Raw genomic sequence first — 25,000 nt, forward strand, 5'->3', positions numbered from 1 at the left:
CGGGGGGGCTCGGGGGGCGCGGGGGGGGTGCTCTGAGACTCCTCCTGAGAGAGAGGATTATGTAATGATTTTATTTGAACTGATTTCACGCTGTGGTGGGTCACTAAATAAAGAAACGAACAAACAAGGGGAAAAGTATGTCCTTTACTCTCTTCTCTGAGCTCACCGCCGTGTGTGTTTGCGTGTGTGTGTGTTTGCGTGTGTGTGTGTGTGTGTGTGTGTGCGTGCGTGCGTGCGTGCGTGTGTGTGTGTGTGTGTGTGTGTGTAAGTAAGGAAGTAAGGAAGTAAAGCTTTTTTTATATGCCACCTTTCAAACAAGAAATGCAGCTCAAAGTGCTTTACTACAGGATCAAAACATAATACAAACATAAAATGAACAGCAGGAGTAATTATAAAATGAGCAGGAAGTAATTATAAAACAGTAAAAAGAAGGTTAAAAAAAAAGAAAGAAAAAAAAAAGAAGAGAAAGAAATAAGTGTGTGCATCGGCGTGTACGTGCGCGCGTGTGTGTGCGTGTGTGTGTGTCTGAAGATATGTCACAAATGTATCGACCTTCGTCTTGTGTTCCCTCCAGGTGTTACGTGGACGACAAAGTCTCCAAGGTGGCGTGGCTCAACCGGTCCAACATCATCTTCGCCGGGGAGGACAAGTGGTCTTTAGACCCCCGCGTGGACCTGGTGACCAAGGGGCAGCTGGAGTACAGCCTGCGCATCCAGAAGGTGGACGTGTACGACGAGGGCTCCTACACGTGCTCCATCCAGACCAAACAGCAGCCCAAGACCTCCCAGGTCCACCTCATCGTCCAAGGTAGGGCCCCCAAGCTTCTCTAACACTTATTCAGCCGTGAGGGTTTAGTAAAAAAAAGTGTTCTATCTTTGCCCTCGATAGAATTTCAAGACTCTCCTTTCATGACTTTTCCTTAGATACGTATGTGCGTTCTACCACCCAGTATCCTTACGTTTTCAAAATCACATCAGGATAAGCTAAACTAGAATCATTTGACCCCCGAGGCGGCGGCTCTTTTAGTAGGTCAAAAAGGCACGGCTGTTCTAGTGTTTTAAAGGACGCCATCTTGGCGACTCAGCGCTTCACTAGGGGAGACCAACCAACCGCTGTTTCTTTATTTTGTGCCGTCGTTCCATCATTAAAACTGCTTGTGCTTTAGAAAGACGTATCCTTGTCACGGGGGAGGCTGATGATGGTAGAAATCAGAGGACATGCTCGTTGTAACGCATGGAATGGAATGATGAACGGTTATCGTCGATTTCTACCTCCGCCAGTCTCCATTGCCATGTCACATCTATTGCTACGTTGGTGTCATACACTAATGTCGCACACATACAGATACACACGAGCAGATACTTTCCTGTGTTATTGTTATTGTATTGTCTTTAACAAAGCAGCAGCAGCAAGTCACTATAACAGTACGAGATGTAAAACACACAATACACTCAGAACAACAGCATGATCCGTGTCGCGGAGACACGTTGACTCTGGGTCTATAGATTCTTGTTGGTGCCAAGCTGCATGTGTGAAGTGTTGCGTTTTCTTTTCTATGAAGGAAAGAAAAGAGTCTTGTTCTTGTTTCCTGGTCTGTGTTATTTAAAGCCGCATCCTGTAAAGACTGGGACTAAAAATATTCCCCTCATACAAAAGCATAATAGCACACACCCACACACACACACACACACACACGCTCACACACACACTATATATCGTACACACACGCGCACACACACACACACACACACACACTATCGCACACACACACACACACACACACACACACACACACACACACACACACACACACACACCCACACACCCACACACCTACAAACACACACACACACATATATACACACACACTACATCGCACACACAATGTCTCCTGATTGACATTTGTATCACACGCAATCTGGTAGCAGAGCGAGGTGGAGATCTCCTCGCATTCCAAATCAATGGCCAATATGCTGTTCAAGTCAACGCCTGTGGAGACAGATATAGAAAGCCTGTATAGAAAGCTCAATAGGATAGGTAATAAGTACCATAGGTATTGGAAAGATGATGCAACTTGTCTTCCTTTAGCTCGATACTGCAACAGTTTGGATTTGAAGTCAAACAATTACTGTGCAGTCAAAGTAGATACGCTCACCTATAATTCAACAGGGACAACATCTTTTAAACATAAGTACCCTCCTATTTCAGGGCTCCACATGTATTGTATATACTGTATATACTGTAATGTCAGCAGTAACATCATCAATTAAGACAAGTTAGCCAGTTCTTGTAGCTATAGCATATTACTGGCTGTGGCTCAGGAGGTAGAGCCGGCGTCTAATGATTGCAGGTTCGGCGGTTTGATCCCCGGCTGGCCACGTGTCAAGGTGTCCTTGGGAAAGACGTCGAACCCCACATTTCTCCCAATGAGCGGACCGGCGCCTTGCATGGCAGCTTGCCGCCATTGGTGTGTCAATGTGTGTGTGAATGGGTGAACGAGAGGCTGTTGTAAAGCGCTTTGGAAGAAGGCGTCTATATAAGTGTGGTCCATGTGTATGCACCTGGCAATGAAGCCTCTGTTGTTCAGCTGGTGACATAATGTGCGGATGGTAGTCACTGACACACTCACAGCTGCCTCCTGGAGAGTGTTCCTGGTCTAGGGGACAGTTGTCCCTGAAATTGGGGCGGCTGTGGCGCAGGAGGTAGAGCTGGCTTCTAATGAACGCCCAAGTCAGCAGATCGGCGGTTTGAACCCCGGCTGGCCACGTGTCGAAATTCCCCTGAGCAAGGCACTGAACCCCTAATTACTCCAGGGTCGCCGTCTATGACCGACCCCTTGGCTAGAGCATAACATACCAAATTACAACAGTTGACTGACAAGTTGATTGCAATAAAGCAATTATTATTAGAGTGCAACATAACAGCATCCGCACACTCAAACACTGTGCCAAAAAAACAATGTTGTTTATTTCGAGCTTTCGCAATTATATAAATAATGCAATTATTATAACATCGGGGCACTAGGTATAAAAAGGGATGTCGTTTCTAAAAGATGAAACAATATGACAATCAAATGTTAAATCCTGTCGGAGTATCGAGCTAAAAGAACACAAGACAAAATGCTTCCTCTTTCCGACACTTATGGAGGGCACTGTATTTAAAAGAGATTGTTGAAGGTGATAGCATTATGTTTTATTTAATATTCAAGACAAATGTGCTGTAATGACGGTAATGGGGCAATGTGTGAGAAACGATTGAGGGGAAAAAAAACATCTTTCAACCTGTACACCTTTTTTCACACTGAATAATGGAGAAAGCGAAACAATGAAGAATATTCTATTATATTATGAAGGGAGTACATTTAGATGCCAGCTCAGTGGCTTTGCGGTTAGAGTATCCGCCCTGAGATTGGGAGGTTGGGTCTCAAGCCTACTTACTTACTTACTTACTTACCACATTTAGAAGCCAAATATTACTGTAGTTTATTTTCACCCACACACATAGACCTGCGTATAGGACCTGTGGATACCTGTCTTATTGCACACATATTCATAGACCTGCACTTGTTCTGGAAAGGTTCTCACTGCTCAGTTCTCGGTCCAAAGGGACATTTTGGCAGGCTACGTTCCCCCGCTCCACCCCTCCCATTTCATTGTCCAAAGCACATGGTCAAGATGGCTTCCTGTGACCTGCCCCCTGCTCTTTGACCTGAGTGATACTGTCTGTAACCTATCCCCCTTTTCACACCTTAACCTGGTCTAAGTCATGTGATAGGGTTGTATATATTCCTTGTCATAACCTTGTATTAGCATATCATCGGGGGTATACAACGGGGGAACAAAAGACTGTTCGCACTCCTTCCCACCGGCTGCCCATCTATTTGCATCAGAGAGGAGTGCTGTAACCTGTAATGTCACTTTGATTGAATACATTCGATTGAATCTATAACTTTTACTCGTGATCTATTTTAACCAAATTCTTAAAAGTAAATCTACTACTTTACAATATCCATGTGGGTTTTGCAGTGTTTGTCTGAGTGTCTCTAGTGATATTCCACTTTACGAGGGTATTGACCGGGGATTGGTCTTAGCCTGTCAGAGAGGCAGTCTGTTTGATTGACACGATACAGATCTGAGTGCACGTCTATTGGATTTTGTTAGTGAGAATTCCCATGAATGATATTTCCAGTTCTTTGTTGTATTATCCTTGCAAACATTTACAACACAGGGGGATGTGAGTTATGTTATTATTAGTGAGGATGTTGTTGTTTGTTGTTGAACTTAAACAACAACAAAATAATTTCACCGCTATGATTTATAAATAAACCCTCTAAAAAGTCAATACATAAATGGATGCCGGTGTTGAAGCTCAACATGAGTGTTTTCCAACAAATTGTTTCCTGTTCTCAGAATCCATTGTTTCCGATTATCGCCAGCTTGATCATTGTAATGTCTGGTGTGCTTCCTGTGGTTGTATTTACCTGTACATTTTTCATAGCTAATGCTCCTTTTATGGCTCCGCATTGATTCTTCTTGTTTTTATAGCCCTTCTATGCTCTTGTCACGTACTCCTCTACGTGGATTGTTTTGCAATTAGATATGGACTTACGACAGGGGAGGCTGGGGGAGGCTGGGGAGGCTGGGGGAGGTAGGAGTTGGAGGACGGGCTCATTGGAATGCGTGGAACGGAATGAGGAGAAATGTTTGGACAGAGGGATGGGTTGGAATGAGGTTAGTACTAGGATAGGTCTTACACTTTACTCTGTGTGTAACAACACGTGTAATAACATTACATTAATTATTAATTAATTATTATTAATAAAAATGTGTAATAACACAAACAAACGACTCCTATTACAGTACAATACAGGCACAACAACATGTCACATGCTGTAATATACGTTGTCGTGACTACAGCAAAAAACGCTACTCAGGTACTGGAGAAAGCAACTCAATGTTTTACACTTTTTTACATTTTAGACATTTAGCAATCGCCTTATTCCAAAGTGACTTACAACAAATACATTTCACTAAATAAGTGAATCATCTTAGCAGGAAAAAGTAATCTATGCTCAATCCAGGAGACAGTACAGGGGGGTAGTAGATGTCTCAGGAGACACAGTACAGGGGTAGTAGATGTCTCAGGAGAAACAGTACAGGGGGGTAGTAGATGTCTCAGGAGAAACAGTACAGGGGTAGTAGATGTCTCAGGAGAAACAGTACAGGGGGTTAGTAGAGAAACAGTATGCAAGTTAAAAGGCTCCCAGTACTTCTTCTTCTTGTGTGTGTGTGTGTGTGTGTGTGTGTGTGTGTGTGTGTGTGTGTGTGTGTGTGTGTGTGTGTGAAGCGTGTGTGAGGTTCTTTGTCTGACCACCTTGCACCACAGGACATCAAGGGCTCTCCGGTTGAAGCTGTCCACCTCCATTGTTTATGTAAATGGCTTTTATTCTACTGAGGAGAAAATGTCAGCCAGAAGAAGGCTCTCTGTGTGTGTGGCAGCCCCTTCACATAAGTCACATAAACAAGAAACAAAAAGAGAGAGAGAGAGGGGGGGGGGGGAGAGAGAGAGAGAGGGAGAAAGAAAAAGAGAACAAAAAGAGAAAGAAGGAGAGAGAAAGAGAGAGAGAGAGGTCCACTGTGGCTCAGTTGGTAGAGCACGGCGCTAACAACGCTTAGGTTGTGGGTTCGAGTCCCGCTGGGACCATATATACTGAAATGTATGTGAATGAATGAATGAATGAATGGACTTTATTGTCATTGCTACAGTACAGGTACCAAACAACGAAATTTAGGAGGTGTGTTATGGTTCATGTGGGAATACGGTACATGTGGGAAAACTAGGGTTAGGGTTAGGGGTAGGGTTAGGTGCTAGGGTGCTAGGGTTAGGGGTAGGGTTAGACATGCCAGCATGCGCCAAGTCGACGTAGCACCTAACCCTAACCCTAGTTTTCCCACATGTACCGTAACATGTGCACTCATTGCAATGTAAGTCGCTTTGGATAAAAGCGTCAGCTAAATGGCATATATTATATTATTATAATGTATAATATGGTGGGAGTATATGATATAATCAAAAATAAATTCAAAAAAAGGTGAAGTGGATATTATTCACGTGGATATTATTCACCCTTCATATTTAACTAAGTGAAAGATGTTCCGGTCGTAGTAAATGGATGCACTTATATAGCCTTTATCCAAAGCGCTTTACAACGGCCTCTCATTCACCCATTCACACACCAATGGCGGCCAAGCTACCATGCAAGGCGCCGGCCCGCTCACTGGGAGCAATTTGGGGTTCAGTGTCTTGCCCAAGGACACTTCGACATGTGGCCAGCCGGGGCTCGATCCGCCCATCTGCCAACCTTGTGATCGTTAGACGGCGGCTCTACCTCCTGCGCCACAGCCGCCCTATTGTGAAACATTGCCTCTTGTTAGGGAGCGGCGTGCAGGTTCACGTAACCAGAGTTGACACGTACCCTCCTGCAGGGGCTCCCAGGGTAATTGGAAAACAAATGATCAGACAAAGTAAATTTGCTGCGGATAATAAAGGCGTAGAATTTGCAGGACGGGCAGGAAAAAGGCAAATGCTGACAGGGGTCACGGGACATGGTGAGAATCCTAATGTGGTTTGTTACATTCAGGCCTGTGCCCCCCTTTTGGATCTGGATGAAACTACGACTGATGTTAACACCTGAACAGTCATGGGTGGGGTCATTTGACCCCTGTGAGTAAAAAAAAAAACGTTATATCTTTGCACTCGATCAAATTCCGGGACCCTCCTTTCATGACTTTTCCTAGATATGTGCGTTCTACCACCCAGTATCCTTACATTTTCAAAATCACATCAGGATAAACTAGTATAAAGCTATTTTGCGTGCGTGCGTGCGTGCCTGTATGCATGTGCATGTATGCATGTGTGTGTGTGTGTGTGTGTGTGTGTGTGTGTGTGTGTCTGCGTGCGTGCGTGTGTGTGTGTGCGTGTATGCATGTGTGTGTGTGTGTGTGTGTGTGTGTGTCTGCCTGTCAGAATCAGAATCAAGTGTATTGTTCCTTCCCATTACATAAGTAGAAGAGAGTCAACTTCTTACACTTCTTCTTCTTGGCTCCTCGACATTGTAGCAACAAGAGAAAAATTACAATAAAAGTATAATAATAGAAATAATAAAAGTAATATAAATAGCATGAGTATAACCTTGAGGAAGCGCTACATGACAGCATCTAACAGTACAATAAGGTGCCTGCGTGGGATGTGTTTAATGATATAGATAGTGAGTGGTGTGTGTATGTGTGTGTGTGTGTGTGTGTGTGTGTGTGTGTGTGTGTGTGTGTGTGTGTGTGAGTCCTCAGTATAAGAGAGATCAGAATTGTTTTTATTACATCCAATGTACAGGTACACGAGTATAATTATTAGGCTTAGGTTCTTAAACATTGGCACTGCAGCAAGGTATCAATTAATACCCAGATACCCAAGATAGGAGCATATCGTTTATCTGGAATGGTAAACCACACAGAATCAAAAGAAGTGCCCTTCAAAGACCAAAACAAACTAGCTGGCATGGCCCTACCCAACTTCCTTCACTATTACTGGGCATGTCCTGTTAAAGCAATGTTGCATTGGACTGAAGGAGACCTGTCCAACAGGGGTGAGTCCTGGCTACAAATGGAGTATACCTGTACCTCTCTTAATCTAAACTCCATAATATGTTCCCCATCACCCCCCCCCCTTCAAAGCCATCTCTATTCAAATCCAGTGGTCTATCACTCAGTCAGAATCTGGTCACAATTTAGAAGGCATTTTAATTTGAAAATAACTTCAGTACACTCATCACCCATCAAGGATAATCATAACTTTCCACCCTCTCTCTCTGATTGTACATTCGGGGTTTGGTCCTCAAAGGGTAGCACAAGATACAACATCAACAATAATAGAATAAAGTAAAGTAAGTCATAATAAAGTAATAAAAAGTGATAAAGTGAAGGTAGTCGTACTACAGCGGGACCAGTCGTACTGTACTAGAATCAGCAGTACAATATGATGAAATGCAATATGATACAATATGCAATATAATACAGATATGATACAGTACAGGTAGTCAAGTAGTTGTCAGGTAGTGTTCTAGTAGTCAGGTAGTGTTCTAGTAGTCAGGTAGTGTTCTAGTAGTAGTCAGGTAGTGTTCTAGTAGTCAGGTAGTGTTCTAGTAGTCAGGTAGTGTTCAGGTAGTCAGGTAGTGTTCAGGTAGTCAGGTAGTGTTGTGAAGGCCCACAGTTTAGTGCCAGTTTTAGTTTCCCCAAACCAGCCCTATTTTGCCCCTGGTATTTCTTTGTTATTTTCTATACCATTTCTGTACGTTTTATGAAGTGTATGTATTATTCTTGTAATGTTTATGCATATGTTTGATGACGTAGTATATCCGGGGTGTGTCCGTGACCCGGATGCTACGTTCGGTGGTGTATATATAAGAAACGGAAGTAGTCCGCGAGTCAGTGTGTGAGGAGCATCAGAACGAGAGAGACCAAATGAGAGAGAGAGCAACGAAGTCAATCTAAGATGGCGGATTCCGTAACACGCACCCCGTGCTGAAGCGGACCACCAAACGTGATTATCGAGTGTACCACTGTAGCCCGTTTAGTTGTGTTCCCGTTGGACCGCCTTGCCAGCAGCCGGCTGTTCAACGTTGGACCAAGCGAGACGCCAGCTGGACATAATCGTCGCCTCCACGAGCGGACTGCGACCGAACACTGACTCCAGCGGAGCTTCGACGCGGACCACCGGACCTGGGCCCTTCACCTCGTTGTGGACCACGAAGACGGCCCTTTCCCTCCGCGTTGCTACGTCACCCCCCCCTTCCGTCTGCTACCTTCATCGACGCACATGCCATCCAACCAGGCCTCAACGCGCACCACAGCCCTGGACTATAAGCCTGTTCAGGCCAGAGACTATGAGTGAGTGATTGAGTGTGTGTGTGGCCGGCGGTGAGGGAATGTATATATGGGGATGTATACAACCGTCATGTAAATAAATGTGTTGTTCATATGTGATACCGTTACCGTGTGTTAGTTGTTTGTATGCTAATGCTAAGTACAAAGCTAATGCTAATGCTAGTTCCAATGCTAAATGCTAATGCTAATTACAAGGCTAATGCTACTGCTAGTTCCCATGCTAATGCTAACGATAGTAACTGCTAGTCTAACGGTTTGCTGGCGCCCCCTGCCTGTATCCTCCTACACTGCCTATTTAGCTCCATTAGTTAGATAACCAGCCCCTTCCTAAATTATACAGTCCTTTTCAGCTACTCCCTGGTTACAATTGGTCCTTCGAGCCGGATTGGTAGTGTAGTGATAGCATGGCTGAGCGCAGCCAACCAGACCAGACAGTTACCCCCCCTTCTCCGCCCCCTGAGCCAGAGCCACGACCACAGAGAGTCCCGCGGTTGCCTCCGAGGTTACAGGAGTATGAGCTCGAGCTCGAAAGCTCACTGAGTGGTAGCGAGGAGCGCACTCCACGGGATACAGTGGTCGGAGAGGCCGAGGTGTCCGCCGGTGCGCGGGTGGCTAGCACTGAGACAGCCCTCAAAGAGCACCAGCCTGAGGATGAGATGGCAGAACCGCAGGGTTTCGCCGTGGAAACGGAAGAGCAGGAAGGAGAGGCCCGGTCCGACAGCGCCTGCGGGCGGAAGAGGGAGGGCCTCAGCCTTAACGATCTGCCTCCCAGTACGGCGCGCTCGAGACCTAGCTCCTGCCGCTCAGTGGCTTCCTCCCGGTCCAGGGTTTCCGTGGGCAGTTCTGCCTCTGGGGCGGATAGCCTGCACTCCAGAGGGAGTAGTGCCGCGCTGTCCGAATGTATGCGCCAACAGGCCGAGGCGACGTTAGAGCGAGAACGCCTCCAGTTCGAGCGTGAACGAGAGAGGGAACGCATCCATTTCGAGCGCGAGCGCCTCCAGATGGGGGCGGCGGAGAGACAGCGCCAGGAGGCGCTAGAACGTGAACGCCTCCAGATGGGGGCGGCGGAGAGACAGCGCCAGGAGGCGCTAGAACGTGAACGCTTCCAGATGGAGCGCGACCGCCTCCAGATGGAGGGGGCGGAACGCGCGGCGGAGAGACAGATGGAGGGGGCGGAACGCGCGGCGGAGAGGCAGATGGCGAGAGAGCAACTGCACGCAGAGAAGATGGAGGAAATGATGCAGACCATGCGCGACGTGTGCATCAGCAGAACTCCGTCGGCCCGTAGCTCCAGAGCATCATCCGCACGGCCCTCTCGAGTGCCATCTCCTGAACCCCCCGCCGATGGCTCCATGACCCCCGCCATGACTGTCCAACTACAGGCCCAGCTGACCACCTGGAAGGAAGAGGACCAGGGACCCGACCGCTACGCGGCCCAGAGGGAGCCAGCGTCGCTGCCCGGGAGGGGAGCCATCCCCCAAGAGCGTAGCACACCCCTAGGTCCTCCAGTGCACCAAAATGCATGCAGGCCGGACACCCAGACCGTCACTCCAGCCCCGATGATCCACTACAGGATGTTCCCCCAGGTGGAGGGACCCAAGTTCCCCTTCTTCAAGGACGAGGACAGGAGCCAGTATGTGGAGCTACGCATCTGCCTAGACACGCTCTTGGACAACTCCTGCTCAGAGTCCTACAAATATGCGATTCTCCTGCAGCATGTGAGGAACCCCAGAGCCCACAACATGGTACTGGCCCGACCCGCACCGACACCTTACACCAGAGCGCTCGCTGACTTGGATGCCCGCTACGGTCGTCCCTGGAACCACGCCCTTGCTGAACTGCAAGCCCTCGAACAGCAGGCCCCCATCAAGGATGACCGGGCGCTGGATGACTTCGCGCTCCGCGTGCACACCTTGGTTGGGATGCTGAAGACGCAGGGCCCAGCTGGCGCCAGCGAGATCAACAGCACCTCCAACGTAGAGCGGCTGCTCCGCAAGATCCCACGCTTCCGGCAGGAGAGGTTCCGGCGACAGCAGCGCGTTCGTAACCCCGGGAAGTTGGGTCTGAGCATGGCTGCCTTCGCGGCGTTCCTACTGGAGGAAGTGCATGACACCAACGTAGACGCCATGGGTTACGCTGAGCCGAAGAAGGAGAGGGAGAAGGGAGACCGCTGGGACCGGCCGAGCTCGAACAGAGGACGCCCAGTAGGAGTGCTGCACACGGAGGAGGAGCCTCGGAGAGAGAGGAAAGCCCGACCTGAGGGAAAGGATTCCTCTCAACCCCCTCAAAAGGGACGGAGAGGTCCACCGCCATGTCCGTACTGCACCCGCGAGCACTGGTTCAATGAGTGCAGTGACTTCAACAACCTGAGTACCGAGGACAAGCAGAGGTGGCTCGAGGAGCACAAGAGGTGCTGGAACTGTGGGCGCGACCATCTGGCGAAGAACTGCACCTTGAGGAGGAAGTGCAACCGCTGTGAGGAGGTCCACCTCAACATCCTACACGAGGTCTCCCTCGCCAGGTCCACGGAGGGCAACAGAAGCCCTAGGTCCGGTCGCGCACCGGAAGAGGAAACCCCTGTCTACTACCTAGACTCGCCACAGAGCAGCGGCTCCAAGGTCCTACTGAAGGTGGTGAAGGTCCGACTTCACCACAACAACGCTGTGTACGACACGTACGCCGTTCTAGACGACGGGTCGGAACGGACCATCATTCTCCAGGGGCCAGTGCGCCAGTTGGGGCTCCAAGGGACTGCGGAGAAGCTGACTCTGCGCACGATACGTCGCGACCTTAGAGAGGTCACCGGGGCGAGAATCAACTTCTCTATCTCCCCGGCGGGGCGGCCGTCGGACAGATATCGGCTTCGGAATGTCTTCACCGCAGACCAGCTAGCGCTCTCCCGCTACGACTACCCCCTGGAGAGATTACGCGCAAGATATCCCCACCTACGGCGAGTAGACCTACATCCGATAGAAGGAGCGGAGCCAACCCTTCTCATCGGCTCGGACAACGCTGAACTGATCGTGTCGCTCCGTCCTCCGCTGAGAGGACCACGAGGCTGCCCGATGGCTGTTAAGACTGCGCTTGGGTGGGCCCTCCAAGGCGCTACCGAGGGGAGAGATAGAGACGGGAGAGCTACGTCATCCCTCCATGTCCGAACCGAAGAAGCAAACCAACCAACCGTACCGCCGGGAGTGGAATCTATTGCTGCCAGTGCACCTGGAACAGTTAGTACCACAAATGGTTCACCACAGGATGACCAACCAAAGCAGAAGTCTCTGTGGACAGAGCATAAGTCTCTGGATGGGAAGACCTACTTCTACAACACAGAGACTAAACGGTCCTCAGGGGAGAAACCAGACGACCTGAAATCTCCTGCTGAGCAAATGTTGTCTAAGTGCCCGTGGCAGGAGTACAAGTCTGACACGGGAAAGCCTTACTACTACAACTCCCAGACTAAGGAGTCCCGGTGGTGGCGCTACCGTGCCATGGCGGCAACAGCTGTTGCCGAGGAACACCTGCAGGTGGCCATGCACCCTCACGTGGCCGAGGTCAGCATTGACGCACCCGTCAACTCCGTCGAGTACACGTCAGCCATGAAAGTCTCAGCCAGTATTGTAGACGCCTCCAAGGAGGAAAGGCCGGAGTTGGCGAAGAAAACGTACAAGTGGAACCCAAAAGAGGAGGCCAAGCAGGCCTTCAAAGAGCTTCTGCAGGAGAATGGTGGTTCATCCGACGCGTCATGGGAGCAAACCATGAGAATGATCGTCAACGACCCACGCTACAGCGCCCTGCCCAAGCTGAGGGAGAAGAAGCAAGCGTTTAAGGCCTACAAGGCTAAGAAGGAGAAGGAACAAGCCAAGCAGCTCAGGAAGAGGAACTGGGAGGCGCTGAAGAGCATTCTGGACAACATGGCCAACGTCACCTACCGCACCACCTGGTCCGAGGCCCAGCAGTACCTGCTGGACGACCCCACCTTCGCGGAGTACGAGGAGCTGCAGAACATGGACAAGGAAGACGCTCTGATCTGCTTCGAGGAGCACATCCGCGCCCTGGAGAAGGAGGAGAAGCAGAAGACTCTGCTGAGGGAGAGAGACAAGATGTCCGAAGGTGCCGTGGTACTGGTGATCGACCAGTCCCTTCCACGCGCCGCCTGGCAGACAGGCAGAGTGACCAAGGTCCTATCACCTCATACCTCACGCTGCTAGAGCAGCCTAGCCAGTGTGCCTTCTTTAGTTAACTGAAACCGAGGGTTTCATGGGGCGGCTGTTGTGAAGGCCCACAGTTTAGTGCCAGTTTTAGTTTCCCCAAACCAGCCCTATTTTGCCCCTGGTATTTCTTTGTTATTTTCTATACTATTTCTGTACGTTTTATGAAGTGTATGTATTATTCTTGTAATGTTTATGCATATGTTTGATGACGTAGTATATCCGGGGTGTGTCCGTGACCCGGATGCTACGTTCGGTGGTGTATATATAAGAAACGGAAGTAGTCCGCGAGTCAGTGTGTGAGGAGCATCAGAACGAGAGAGACCAAATGAGAGAGAGAGCAACGAAGTCAATCTAAGATGGCGGATTCCGTAACACGCACCCCGTGCTGAAGCGGACCACCAAACGTGATTATCGAGTGTACCACTGTAGCCCGTTTAGTTGTGTTCCCGTTGGACCGCCTTGCCAGCAGCCGGCTGTTCAACGTTGGACCAAGCGAGACGCCAGCTGGACATAATCGTCGCCTCCACGAGCGGACTGCGACCGAACACTGACTCCAGCGGAGCTTCGACGCGGACCACCGGACCTGGGCCCTTCACCTCGTTGTGGACCACGAAGACGGCCCTTTCCCTCCGCGTTGCTACGTCACCCCCCCCTTCCGTCTGCTACCTTCATCGACGCACATGCCATCCAACCAGGCCTCAACGCGCACCACAGCCCTGGACTATAAGCCTGTTCAGGCCAGAGACTATGAGTGAGTGATTGAGTGTGTGTGTGGCCGGCGGTGAGGGAATGTATATATGGGGATGTATACAACCGTCATGTAAATAAATGTGTTGTTCATATGTGATACCGTTACCGTGTGTTAGTTGTTTGTATGCTAATGCTAAGTACAAAGCTAATGCTAATGCTAGTTCCAATGCTAAATGCTAATGCTAATTACAAGGCTAATGCTACTGCTAGTTCCCATGCTAATGCTAACGATAGTAACTGCTAGTCTAACGGTTTGCTGGCGCCCCCTGCCTGTATCCTCCTACACTGCCTATTTAGCTCCATTAGTTAGATAACCAGCCCCTTCCTAAATTATACAGTCCTTTTCAGCTACTCCCTGGTTACAGGTAGTGTTCTAGTAGTCAGGTAGTGTTCTAGTAGTCAGGTAGTGTTCTAGTAGTAGTCAGGTAGTGTTCTTGTATGAATGAATGAATGAATGGTCTTTATTGTCATTGATATAGTACAGGTACCAAACAACGAAATTTGGGAGGGGGGGCTCCCCTGGTGCTAGGAAAAAAAAACTAAAAACAAGAAGGGAAAGAGCTGGTCTACATAAATAAAGGCTATGTACACTATCCACTATACTATACTATACAAATAAAACAATGTGCTGTACTCTATGCTATGCTATACCTATTCTAACATTTCCTATCTCTGAACCTTATGTACCCGAGGGTTGTCATATTGCACATAGTGTTATTGCACATTCATTTAAAGTGTCGCAGTTTGCAGGTTTGAAATGTTCACAGTTGTGTTTCAGTGTTGCACTTGATTTCAATCTAGTAGCTGCCATCAAATTGTCTGGATTGTCCAGGGCCTAGAACCTAGGTCTTTGCTGTGTTCAGGGCCTGAATGGCCCTGGGGTAGAAGCTGAGCTTCAGTCTGTTTGTCCTTGCGAACATGGTCCTGAACCGCCTGTCCGAGGGCAGCCGAGCAAAGTGTTCGTACCCAGGGTGGGATGGGTCTCTGGAGATCTTGGAGGCCTTCCTGAGGCAGCGTGTGTTGTACAGCTCTTCCAAAGAGGGGAGGGGGGCGCCGGTGATCTTCTGGGCCGATCTCACGACTCTCTGTAGCGCATTCCTCTCTGCGGCTGTGCAGCTAAAGAACCACACCCAGATGCAGTAGGTGAGGATGCTCTCCACTGCGCAGCGGTAGAAGGTCACCAGCATCTCCTGTCCGATGTGGTCTTTCCTGAGGACTCTCAGGAAGTAGAGCCGCTGTTGTGCCTTCTTGATGATGGCTGCTGTGTTGATCTTCCAGGACAGGTCATCCTGTATGTGCACCCCCAGGAATCGGAGGGGGGTGGACGAGCAGGGGCTGGACCTCAGATTTTTTCCTCCTGAAGTCCACGATGATTTCCTGGGTCTTTGACTGGTTCAGCAGCAGGTTGTTAACCTTGCACAGCTTGCCCAGCTGCTCCACCTCATCCCTGTACGCCGCCTCGTCCCCCCCCGAGATGCAGCCCCCCACGGTGGTGTCGCTGGGGGGACCCAGTGCTGAGTCTGAGGGCTGTGTAGGTGTGGGAGCCCACCCGCACCCTCTGGGGGCGGTCAGACAGAAAGTCCTTGATCCATGCACATATAGAGTGTGATAGTCCCAGGTCTAGTAGTTTGGTCACTAGCCTGTCTGGAAGGATGGTGTTGAAGGCAGAGCTGAAGTCCACAAAGAGCAGTCTCGCGTATCTGTTTCCCCTCTCCAGGTGGGATAGAGTGGAGTGGAGAGTCGTCGCGATGGAGTCCTCTGTGGACCTGTGGGCTCTGTAGGCGAACTGGTATGGATCCAGGTTGGGCGGGAGGCGTGTGACTATGTGGGCCCGGACTAGTTTCTCGAAGCACTTCATGATGATTGGTGTGAGTGCCACCGGGCGGTAGTCGTTTAGGCAGCTCACCGTGGTTTTCTTCGGGACTGGGATGATAGTTGAGGTTTTCAGGCAGGGTGGGATGGTGGCCTGGGACAGGGACTGGTTGAAGATGTTGGTGAAAACCCCGGCCAGCTGGTCGGCGCAGTCCCTCAGCACCCGTCCCAGGACGCCATCCGGCCCTGAGGCTTTCCTGGGGTCCACCGCCTTCAGCACGCGTCTCACTTCATGCTCTGTGAGGGTGAGGCTGCTGAGAGCTGGAGAGAGTGGTGTTTGTGTTGTGGTTACCTCCGTTCGCCCCTTGTCGAACCGGGCGTAGAAGGAGTTCAGCTTTTCCGCCAGCAGGGGGTCGTCCTCCGCGTCTGTGAGCCTGTTGGCTCTGAAGTTTGTCATGTGCTGAACCCCCTGCCACACCCGCCTGGAGTCGTTGCTCAGGAAGCATTCCTCAATCTTCTCTCTGTGGTCTGCCTTGGCCTCCCGGATGCCGCGCTTTAGGTTAGCCCTGGTGGTGCTGTACAGCAGTGTGTCCTTCCCTGAGAAGGTGTTGTCCCTCTCCTTTTTGTTTTTGGACCTTCCCAGTCATCCATGGCTTCGTGTTGGGGTAGACCCGGACCCGTTTGTCCACGGTGGCTGAGTTGGTGCAGTTCACTATGTGGTTCAGAACCGACAACGTGAACTGTTCCAGGTCCTCATGCTCATATTCCTGCCATGAGGTGTCATTCAGGCAGATCTGCAGTGGAGTGGACCCTGCTGGCCAGGTTCTGACAGTCTTAGTGGTGATGGGAGCACTTTTCCTCATGGGAGTGTAGGCTGGGATCAGGAGGATTGACACATGGTCAGACATGCCTAGATGAGCTAGCGGTCTAGCCTTGTAAGCAAGCTTGATGTTGGTGTATACCTTATCCAGTGTTTTTTCTCCTCTTGTTGCACATTTAACATGCTGATAGAACTTCGGTAGTACTACCTTCAGGTCAGCATGATTGAAATCCCCCGCGATGATGTGCACTGCCTGTGGGTCCGCGCTCTGTCCACTACTGATGACGTCATGTAGCCGCGCCAATGCTAAGCTAGGTTCTAGTAGTTCTAGTAGTAGTCAGGTAGTGTTCTAGTAGTAGTCAGGTAGTGTTCTAGTAGTAGTCAGGTAGTGTTCAAGTAGTCAGGTAGTGTGCAGGTAGTCATAATACATATTATTCTTGTAGTGAGAGTGTGGATGGTTTGGGGGAGATCTCCATAATGAGTGTGGACATGTGTGTGTGAATGTTTGCATGTCTGTGTTGTTTGTACGCACCCCTGCATTGATTAAATGTCGTTTAGGTAACTCCATAGGTCTTCTTACAGCCAGAATATGTATTTAAAATACAAATGACATATTAGTAAGGTATGAGATACGTAGTATCTGTAGAGATGAGATGAAGTCAGATACAAAGGTACATTTACAGATGGATTATGCCATGCTGTGTACTTTGTGTGTGTGTGAGTGACTGAGTGACTGAGTGACTGAGTGACTGAGTGAGTAAACAGTCACCGGTCCTTAGTAGCCCTTGTTCATCAGCCTGGTTACTTGCTGGAGGAGGAGGTAGCTGTTGTTTGGTTACTTGGTGGAGGAGGAGGTAGCTGTTGTTTGGTTACTTGGAGGAGGAGGTATCTGTTGTTTGGTTACTTGGTGGTGGAGGAGGTAGCTGTTGTTTGGTTACTTGGTGGAGGAGGAGGTAGCTGTTGTTTGGTTACTTGGAGGAGGAGGTATCTGTTGTTTGGTTACTTGGAGGAGGAGGAGGTATCTGTTGTTTGGTTACTTGGTGGAGGAGGTAGCTGTTGTTTGGTTACTTGGTGGAGGAGGAGGTATCTGTTGTTTGGTTACTTGGTGGAGGAGGAGGTATCTGTTGTTTGGTTACTTGGTGGTGGAGGAGGTAGCTGTTGTTTGGTTACTTGGAGGAGGAGGAGGTAGCTGTTGTTTGGTTACTTGGTGGAGGAGGAGGTATCTGTTGTTTGGTTACTTGGAGGAGGAGGAGGTAGCTGTTGTTTGGTTACTTGGTGGAGGAGGAGGTAGCTGTTGTTTGGTTACTTGGTGGAGGAGGAGGTAGCTGTTGTTTGGTTACTTGGAGGAGGAGGTATCTGTTGTTTGGTTACTTGGAGGAGGAGGAGGTAGCTGTTGTTTGGTTACTTGGTGGAGGAGGAGGTATCTGATGTTTGGTTACTTGGTGGAGGAGGAGGTAGTGGTTGTTTGGTTACTTGGTGGAGGAGGAGGTATCTGTTGTTTGGTTACTTGGAGGAGGAGGAGGTAGCTGTTGTTTGGTTACTTGGTGGAGGAGGAGGTAGCTGTTGTTTGGTTACTTGGTGGAGGAGGAGGTAGCTGTTGTTTGGTTACTTGGTGGAGGAGGAGGTATCTGTTGTTTGGTTACTTGGTGGAGGAGGAGGTATCTGTTGTTTGGTTACTTGGTGGAGGAGGAGGTATCTGTTATTTGGTTACTTGGTGGTGGAGGAGGTATCTGTTGTTTGGTTACTTGGTGGAGGAGGAGGTGGCTGTTGTTTGGTTACTTGGTGGAGGAGGAGGTATCTGTTGTTTGGTTACTTGGTGGAGGAGGAGGTATCTGTTGTTTGGTTACTTGGTGGTGGAGGAGGTATCTGTTGTTTGGTTACTTGGTGGAGGAGGAGGTAGCTGTTGTTTGGTTACTTGGTGGAGGAGGAGGTATCTGTTGTTTGGTTACTTGGTGGAGGAGGAGGTAGCTGTTGTTTGGTTACTTGGTGGAGGAGGAGGTAGCTGTTGTTTGGTTACTTGGTGGTGGAGGAGGTATCTGTTGTTTGGTTACTTGGTGGAGGAGGAGGTAGCTGTTGTTTGGTTACTTGGTGGAGGAGGAGGTATCTGTTGTTTGGTTACTTGGTGGAGGAGGAGGTAGCTGTTGTTTGGTTACTTGGTGGTGGAGGAGGTATCTGTTGTTTGGTTACTTGGTGGAGGAGGAGGTAGCTGTTGTTTGGTTACTTGGTGGAGGAGGTAGCTGTTGTTTGGTTACTTGGTGGAGGAGGAGGTATCTGTTGTTTGGTTACTTGGTGGAGGAGGTAGCTGTTGTTTGGTTACTTGGTGGAGGAGGAGGTAGCTGTTGTTTGGTTACTTGGTGGAGGAGGAGGTAGCTGTTGTTTGGTTACTTGGTGGAGGAGGAGGTATCTGTTGTTTGGTTACTTGGTGGAGGAGGAGGTATCTGTTGTTTGGTTACTTGGTGGTGGAGGAGGTAGCTGTTGTTTGGTTACTTGGTGGAGGAGGAGGTATCTGTTGTTTGGTTACTTGGTGGAGGAGGAGGTATCTGTTGTTTGGTTACTTGGTGGAGGAGGAGGTATCTGTTGTTTGGTTACTTGGTGGTGGAGGAGGTAGCTGTTGTTTGGTTACTTGGTGGAGGAGGAGGTAGCTGTTGTTTGGTTACTTGGTGGAGGAGGAGGTAGCTGTTGTTTGGTTACTTGGTGGAGGAGGAGGTATCTGTTGTTTGGTTACTTGGTGGAGGAGGAGGTATCTGTTGTTTGGTTACTTGGTGGAGGAGGAGGTAGCTGTTGTTTGGTTACTTGGTGGAGGAGGAGGTAGCTGTTGTTTGGTTACTTGGTGGTGGAGGAGGTAGCTGTTGTTTGGTTACTTGGTGGAGGAGGAGGTATCTGTTGTTTGGTTACTTGGTGGAGGAGGAGGTAGCTGTTGTTTGGTTACTTGGAGGAGGAGGTATCTGTTGTTTGGTTACTTGGTGGTGGAGGAGGTAGCTGTTGTTTGGTTACTTGGTGGTGGAGGAGGTATCTGTTGTTTGGTTACTTGGTGGAGGAGGAGGTATCTGTTGTTTGGTTACTTGGTGGAGGAGGAGGTATCTGTTGTTTGGTTACTTGGTGGAGGAGGAGGTAGCTGTTGTTTGGTTACTTGGTGGAGGAGGAGGTATCTGTTGTTTGGTTACTTGGTGGTGGAGGAGGTAGCTGTTGTTTGGTTACTTGGTGGAGGAGGAGGTAGCTGTTGTTTGGTTACTTGGTGGAGGAGGAGGTAGCTGTTGTTTGGTTACTTGGTGGAGGAGGAGGTAGCTGTTGTTTGGTTACTTGGTGGAGGAGGTATCTGTTGTTTGGTTACTTGGTGGAGGAGGAGGTAGCTGTTGTTTGGTTACTTGGTGGTGGAGGAGGTATCTGTTGTTTGGTTACTTGGTGGAGGAGGAGGTATCTGTTGTTTGGTTACTTGGTGGAGGAGGAGGTAGCTGTTGTTTGGTTACTTGGTGGAGGAGGAGGTAGCTGTTGTTTGGTTACTTGGTGGAGGAGGAGGTATCTGTTGTTTGGTTACTTGGTGGAGGAGGAGGTAGCTGTTGTTTGGTTACTTGGTGGAGGAGGAGGTAGCTGTTGTTTGGTTACTTGGTGGAGGAGGAGGTATCTGTTGTTTGGTTACTTGGTGGAGGAGGAGGTAGCTGTTGTTTGGTTACTTGGTGGAGGAGGAGGTATCTGTTGTTTGGTTACTTGGTGGAGGAGGAGGTATCTGTTGTTTGGTTACTTGGTGGAGGAGGAGGTATCTGTTGTTTGGTTACTTGGTGGAGGAGGAGGTAGCTGTTGTTTGGTTACTTGGTGGAGGAGGAGGTATCTGTTGTTTGGTTACTTGGTGGAGGAGGAGGTATCTGTTGTTTGGTTACTTGGTGGAGGAGGAGGTAGCTGTTGTTTGGTTACTTGGTGGAGGAGGTAGCTGTTGTTTGGTTACTTGGTGGAGGAGGAGGTAGCTGTTGTTTGGTTACTTGGTGGAGGAGGAGGTATCTGTTGTTTGGTTACTTGGAGGAGGAGGAGGTATCTGTTGTTTGGTTACTTGGTGGTGGAGGAGGTATCTGTTGTTTGGTTACTTGGTGGAGGAGGAGGTATCTGTTGTTTGGTTACTTGGTGGAGGAGGAGGTATCTGTTGTTTGGTTACTTGGTGGAGGAGGTAGCTGTTGTTTGGTTACTTGGTGGAGGAGGAGGTATCTGTTGTTTGGTTACTTGGTGGTGGAGGAGGTATCTGTTGTTTGGTTACTTGGTGGAGGAGGTATCTGTTGTTTGGTTACTTGGTGGTGGAGGAGGTAGCTGTTGTTTGGTTACTTGGTGGAGGAGGAGGTATCTGTTGTTTGGTTACTTGGTGGAGGAGGAGGTATCTGTTGTTTGGTTACTTGGTGGTGGAGGAGGTAGCTGTTGTTTGGTTACTTGGTGGAGGAGGAGGTATCTGTTGTTTGGTTACTTGGTGGAGGAGGAGGTATCTGTTGTTTGGTTACTTGGTGGAGGAGGTAGCTGTTGTTTGGTTACTTGGTGGAGGAGGAGGTAGCTGTTGTTTGGTTACTTGGTGGAGGAGGAGGTATCTGTTGTTTGGTTACTTGGTGGAGGAGGAGGTAGCTGTTGTTTGGTTACTTGGTGGAGGAGGAGGTATCTGTTGTTTGGTTACTTGGTGGAGGAGGAGGTAGTGGTTGTTCAGCCTCCGGGTTCTGGCCCCAAGGCTGCAGTACCAGCAGCAGCTCCAACCGTCTGTGGTTGGGCTGCTGGGGTCTTTGATAATCCTCTGAGATTAGCCGACACATGTGTGTCGTATGTGCGTATGTGTGCATGTGTGTATGTGTGTGCGTGTGTGCGTGCGTGTGGCGTGCGTGCGTGCGTGCATGCGTGCGTGCATGCGTGCATGTGTGCATGCGTGCATGTGCGTGTGTGCATGTCTGTGTGGTGTGTGTATGTGTGTATGTGTGTGTGTGTGTGTGTGTGTGGGTGGGTGTGTTGTTGTCTATGCGTGGTGTGCCAAATGTGAGAGACCATTGAAATCTGTCAATATAGTTGATCCCTTGATAGTCTCTTGACAGCCAAGCTGTTGTTTTTTTACAGCAACGTCACCTCTTTGTAGGGTGATTTTTATCACGATTGATTTCTTGGCTGTTTTAAATTAAAGTCAGCATTTTCTTTTTTCAGCAATTCTTTGTTAATAAATCAACATAATTTTGAATATAAAGCAGAAACGCAGGGCTCCTAGCATAGCCAACAAGCCTCGAGCCCCACCGTGAGATACGGGTGGAATAAATTACCTCAATTAGTGTAATAACAAAAACAAATTACTTTGCATTAGGCACAATACTAAACAAGCGTAACAGCAAGTTAATGGTGTGTTGCCTATTTGAACGATCTACAAATGTATTGAGGATGTATTTGGACATTTTTAATGACTACGATAATGGACAAATTTGGGAGGAAATAATTCACAAAACTCTCCTTGGAAGCTGCGATGTGAAGTGCCACACACAGGAAGTAGGAAGTGAAGCCAAAGTGAATTTTCAGTGCAGATGCATTCTGGGTGCTCTGACCCCATTAGGCCCTTCTGTCAGAGAAGCTCTGGAATAACACAATCTTAGGAGACGACAGTCGCATTTCGATGTGTGAAAATAACAAAACGGAATGAAATCTGTTTTTTGGGGGCGGAGAAAAAGCAATTTTTCAGGAGAAGATGGTGCATGTCATAACATGTTTCTCTACAGAACAATTTTTACAATATTTTACGACTATAGGATGTCACACTCTTACAGGCCTGAGATTGATTGATGGCATCCCACAAGAGAAAGGATCTCCATCGCGATCTCATCCTCCTCCTCCTCCTCCTCCTCACCTTTTTATCTCTGATCAAAAGAAAAGGTCTGTTCAATGCCTCGTCCATAGTTAGTCTCCATTGTGCAACACATTGGCATTTAAGGAAGTGACCCGAAGCGCTCGGTAAAGAGGGTGTGAAGGCACTGTGTCATTCCAAAGAGCAGCCTGAGGGGGAGGGGGGGGGGGGGGGTTGGGGGGAGGAGGGGGGTGGTGGTAAGCTGCCTACTATAAAGTCTGTGCAAGGAAGAAGTCTGACCTTTAACAATTACCACGGGACGATCGGAGCCTTTCAATTCATCTTCGGAAAAGAGCCTTATCCCTCTGTTCCACGCCTGAGACACTCGATACTGCTGTCCTATTGTCAAGAATATTCTGTTAGTAGTTGCACATTTTACTGGATAGGGGGGAGGGGGGGGCGGGGGGGGTGTTGTCAAGGTAACCACCCACATGAAATCTTTCTTTTTTTCCCACTTTTTCCTACCAAGTTTTTCGGCTGTTTTCTCAGAGCATACAAGCCTAATGAGAGTCAAGAAGATGAGCTCAAAGACATATACCCTCACTGAAGACTTTAGGACCACAGACCACTGTATGTAATGTAATACTGGGTAGGGCCTCCCTTTGCTCTCAAAAACAGCCTCAATTCTTCATGACATTGATTCCACAAGATGGTGGAAACATTCGTTTGAGATTCTGGTCCATGATGACATGCTTGCATCACGCAATTCCTTGAAAGATTTTTCAGGTTCACTTTCAAGCTGTGAATCTCCAGATCTACCACATCCCAAAGGTGTTCTATTGAGATTCAGATCCGGTGACTGGGAAGGCCACTGAAGAACACTGAATTCATTGTCATGTTCATGAAACGAGTTTGAGACGACTTTTGCTTTGTGACATGGTGCATTACCATGCTGGAAGTAGCCATTAGAAGATGGGTACATTGTGGCCATGAAGGGATGCACATGGTCAGCAACAACACTCAAACATGCTGTGGCATTTAAGCGATGATTGATTGGTATTAACGGACCCAAAGGGTGCCAAGAAAACATTCCCCACATCATTACACCGCCTCCACCAGCTTTGACTGGAGACAGGTGTGCTGGTGTTCCTAATAAAGTGTTCAGCGAGTGTATAATAGAGATCTCAATCCTAAATACGTAGATAGCACAGGTAAGAAACCAGGGTTCTCCCCAAAGAATGTAAGAGCGGCGCTGTTTAAAAAAAAAAATGTTTTATTGCTCATTTTCTAACATTTAAACAAGACATACATTTAAGGACATTAAAAAAGACAATACTACAAAACTGCAAAAAACGGAAATACAGATAACACAGAGAGGGGGGGGCGGTGTAAGGCTGACACCCAGAACCATTATACATCCATCATATTTCACAACAAATTAAACCCACATATAGTCGTGATAGAGTAACTATCTTCGATCGCCAATGACAGCGAAAGTGAGGGCATTATAATGTTCCTCAGGTAATTCAGCATTTTAGAAGTATGTTCAGGTTTTGTCAGGTTTGATTATATAATCCAATGACACTTTGCTCAAAAATCCTTGGGAGAACCTTGAGCACTAATGTCCTGCTATTATTCGGGTGCTTATCTGTCCCTGTCAATTGGGGTTGAGGTTTATACAACGTATCTGGATCTAGACGACCAATAGCGGCTCAACTTTTGAGTCCTTCTGAGGTCTGAAGATATACGGGCGTCAGAGCGGACTGCCCCTTTATCTCTGGAGCTGCCAAAGCGGTTCTGCCAAGTTCCCCCCCGCCCAACCCACCGCATTCAAAGATCACGATGACTATTCTATTCCAGTAACTCCCGTGGAGGCAAGAGAATGCCGAAAACAACCGCGCACATTGACTGCCACTGCCTTTGAACCGCATAATGAAACAAGACTCCTTGATGTTTTAATGAAAGAAACAATTTAGTATTCTGTTTCTCTTTCCGCGGCTGCTTGGGATGGTAAAAAAACCCTGGAAAAAAGGAATCTCCTTTAATCTTTTTTATGCTTGGGCGGGAAGGGCCGCCTCATGCATTTCAATGAGACTATCCTCCGGGGTCACGTGGGTTCTTTAGATGCATCAGTAGGCCCGTAGGTGAAGGGCAGACATATTTCAGGGGATAAGTAGGAGCCGTAGACCATCATTCTTGGAGAGGCTTTCTCCCTCTCTCCCTCTCTCCTCTCTCCTCTCTCAGACTCTCTTCACTGCCCTCAGTGTTGTGGATACGGACACAGATGACCAGTCTTTCGCTATGCACCTCTTATCTGTAATGTAAATAGCATGCGGTTTAATACGACCCCTTGATCTGTAGTGCAAGTAGCATAGCACACAGTTTATACGACCGTTCTTAGAGAGCTTTCTCCTCCTCTCTCTCCTCTCTTCACTTCTTCGCTATGCATCTCTTATGGAGGCTGGTGGAGGTAGAAATCGGAGGACGGGCTCACTGTGATGCATGGAATGGAATAAGTATGGTCTAACCCTGACCGTAACCCCACCCCCCGTCCCCCGGACATTGAGTGCTTGGGTCACATGCTTCTGGCAAAATAGCACACAATTTATATGACCCATGATCTGTCGTGCACACAATTGTGACACGGTCTGGTCATTTGGGCCACAAGTCGGCAGCCAATCGAAAT

General features: G+C 48.6%; 1 protein-coding gene across 1 annotated transcript in view; it reads left to right on the forward strand.

Annotated features, from left to right (window-relative positions):
- The window catches only part of lsamp (limbic system associated membrane protein), a 598,465-nt gene that overhangs the window by 557,426 nt on the left and 16,039 nt on the right, over positions 1-25,000 (forward strand). The window contains exons 3-4 of the mRNA XM_080547401.1: positions 575-807; positions 2,209-2,218. Coding sequence (XP_080403527.1) covers positions 575-807; positions 2,209-2,218 — 243 coding nt within the window. The remainder of the gene's footprint in view (positions 1-574; positions 808-2,208; positions 2,219-25,000) is intronic.

Source organism: Nansenia antarctica, assembly GCF_963989245.1.
Source record: "Nansenia antarctica genome assembly, chromosome: 17".
Lineage (NCBI taxonomy): Eukaryota > Metazoa > Chordata > Actinopteri > Argentiniformes > Microstomatidae > Nansenia > Nansenia antarctica.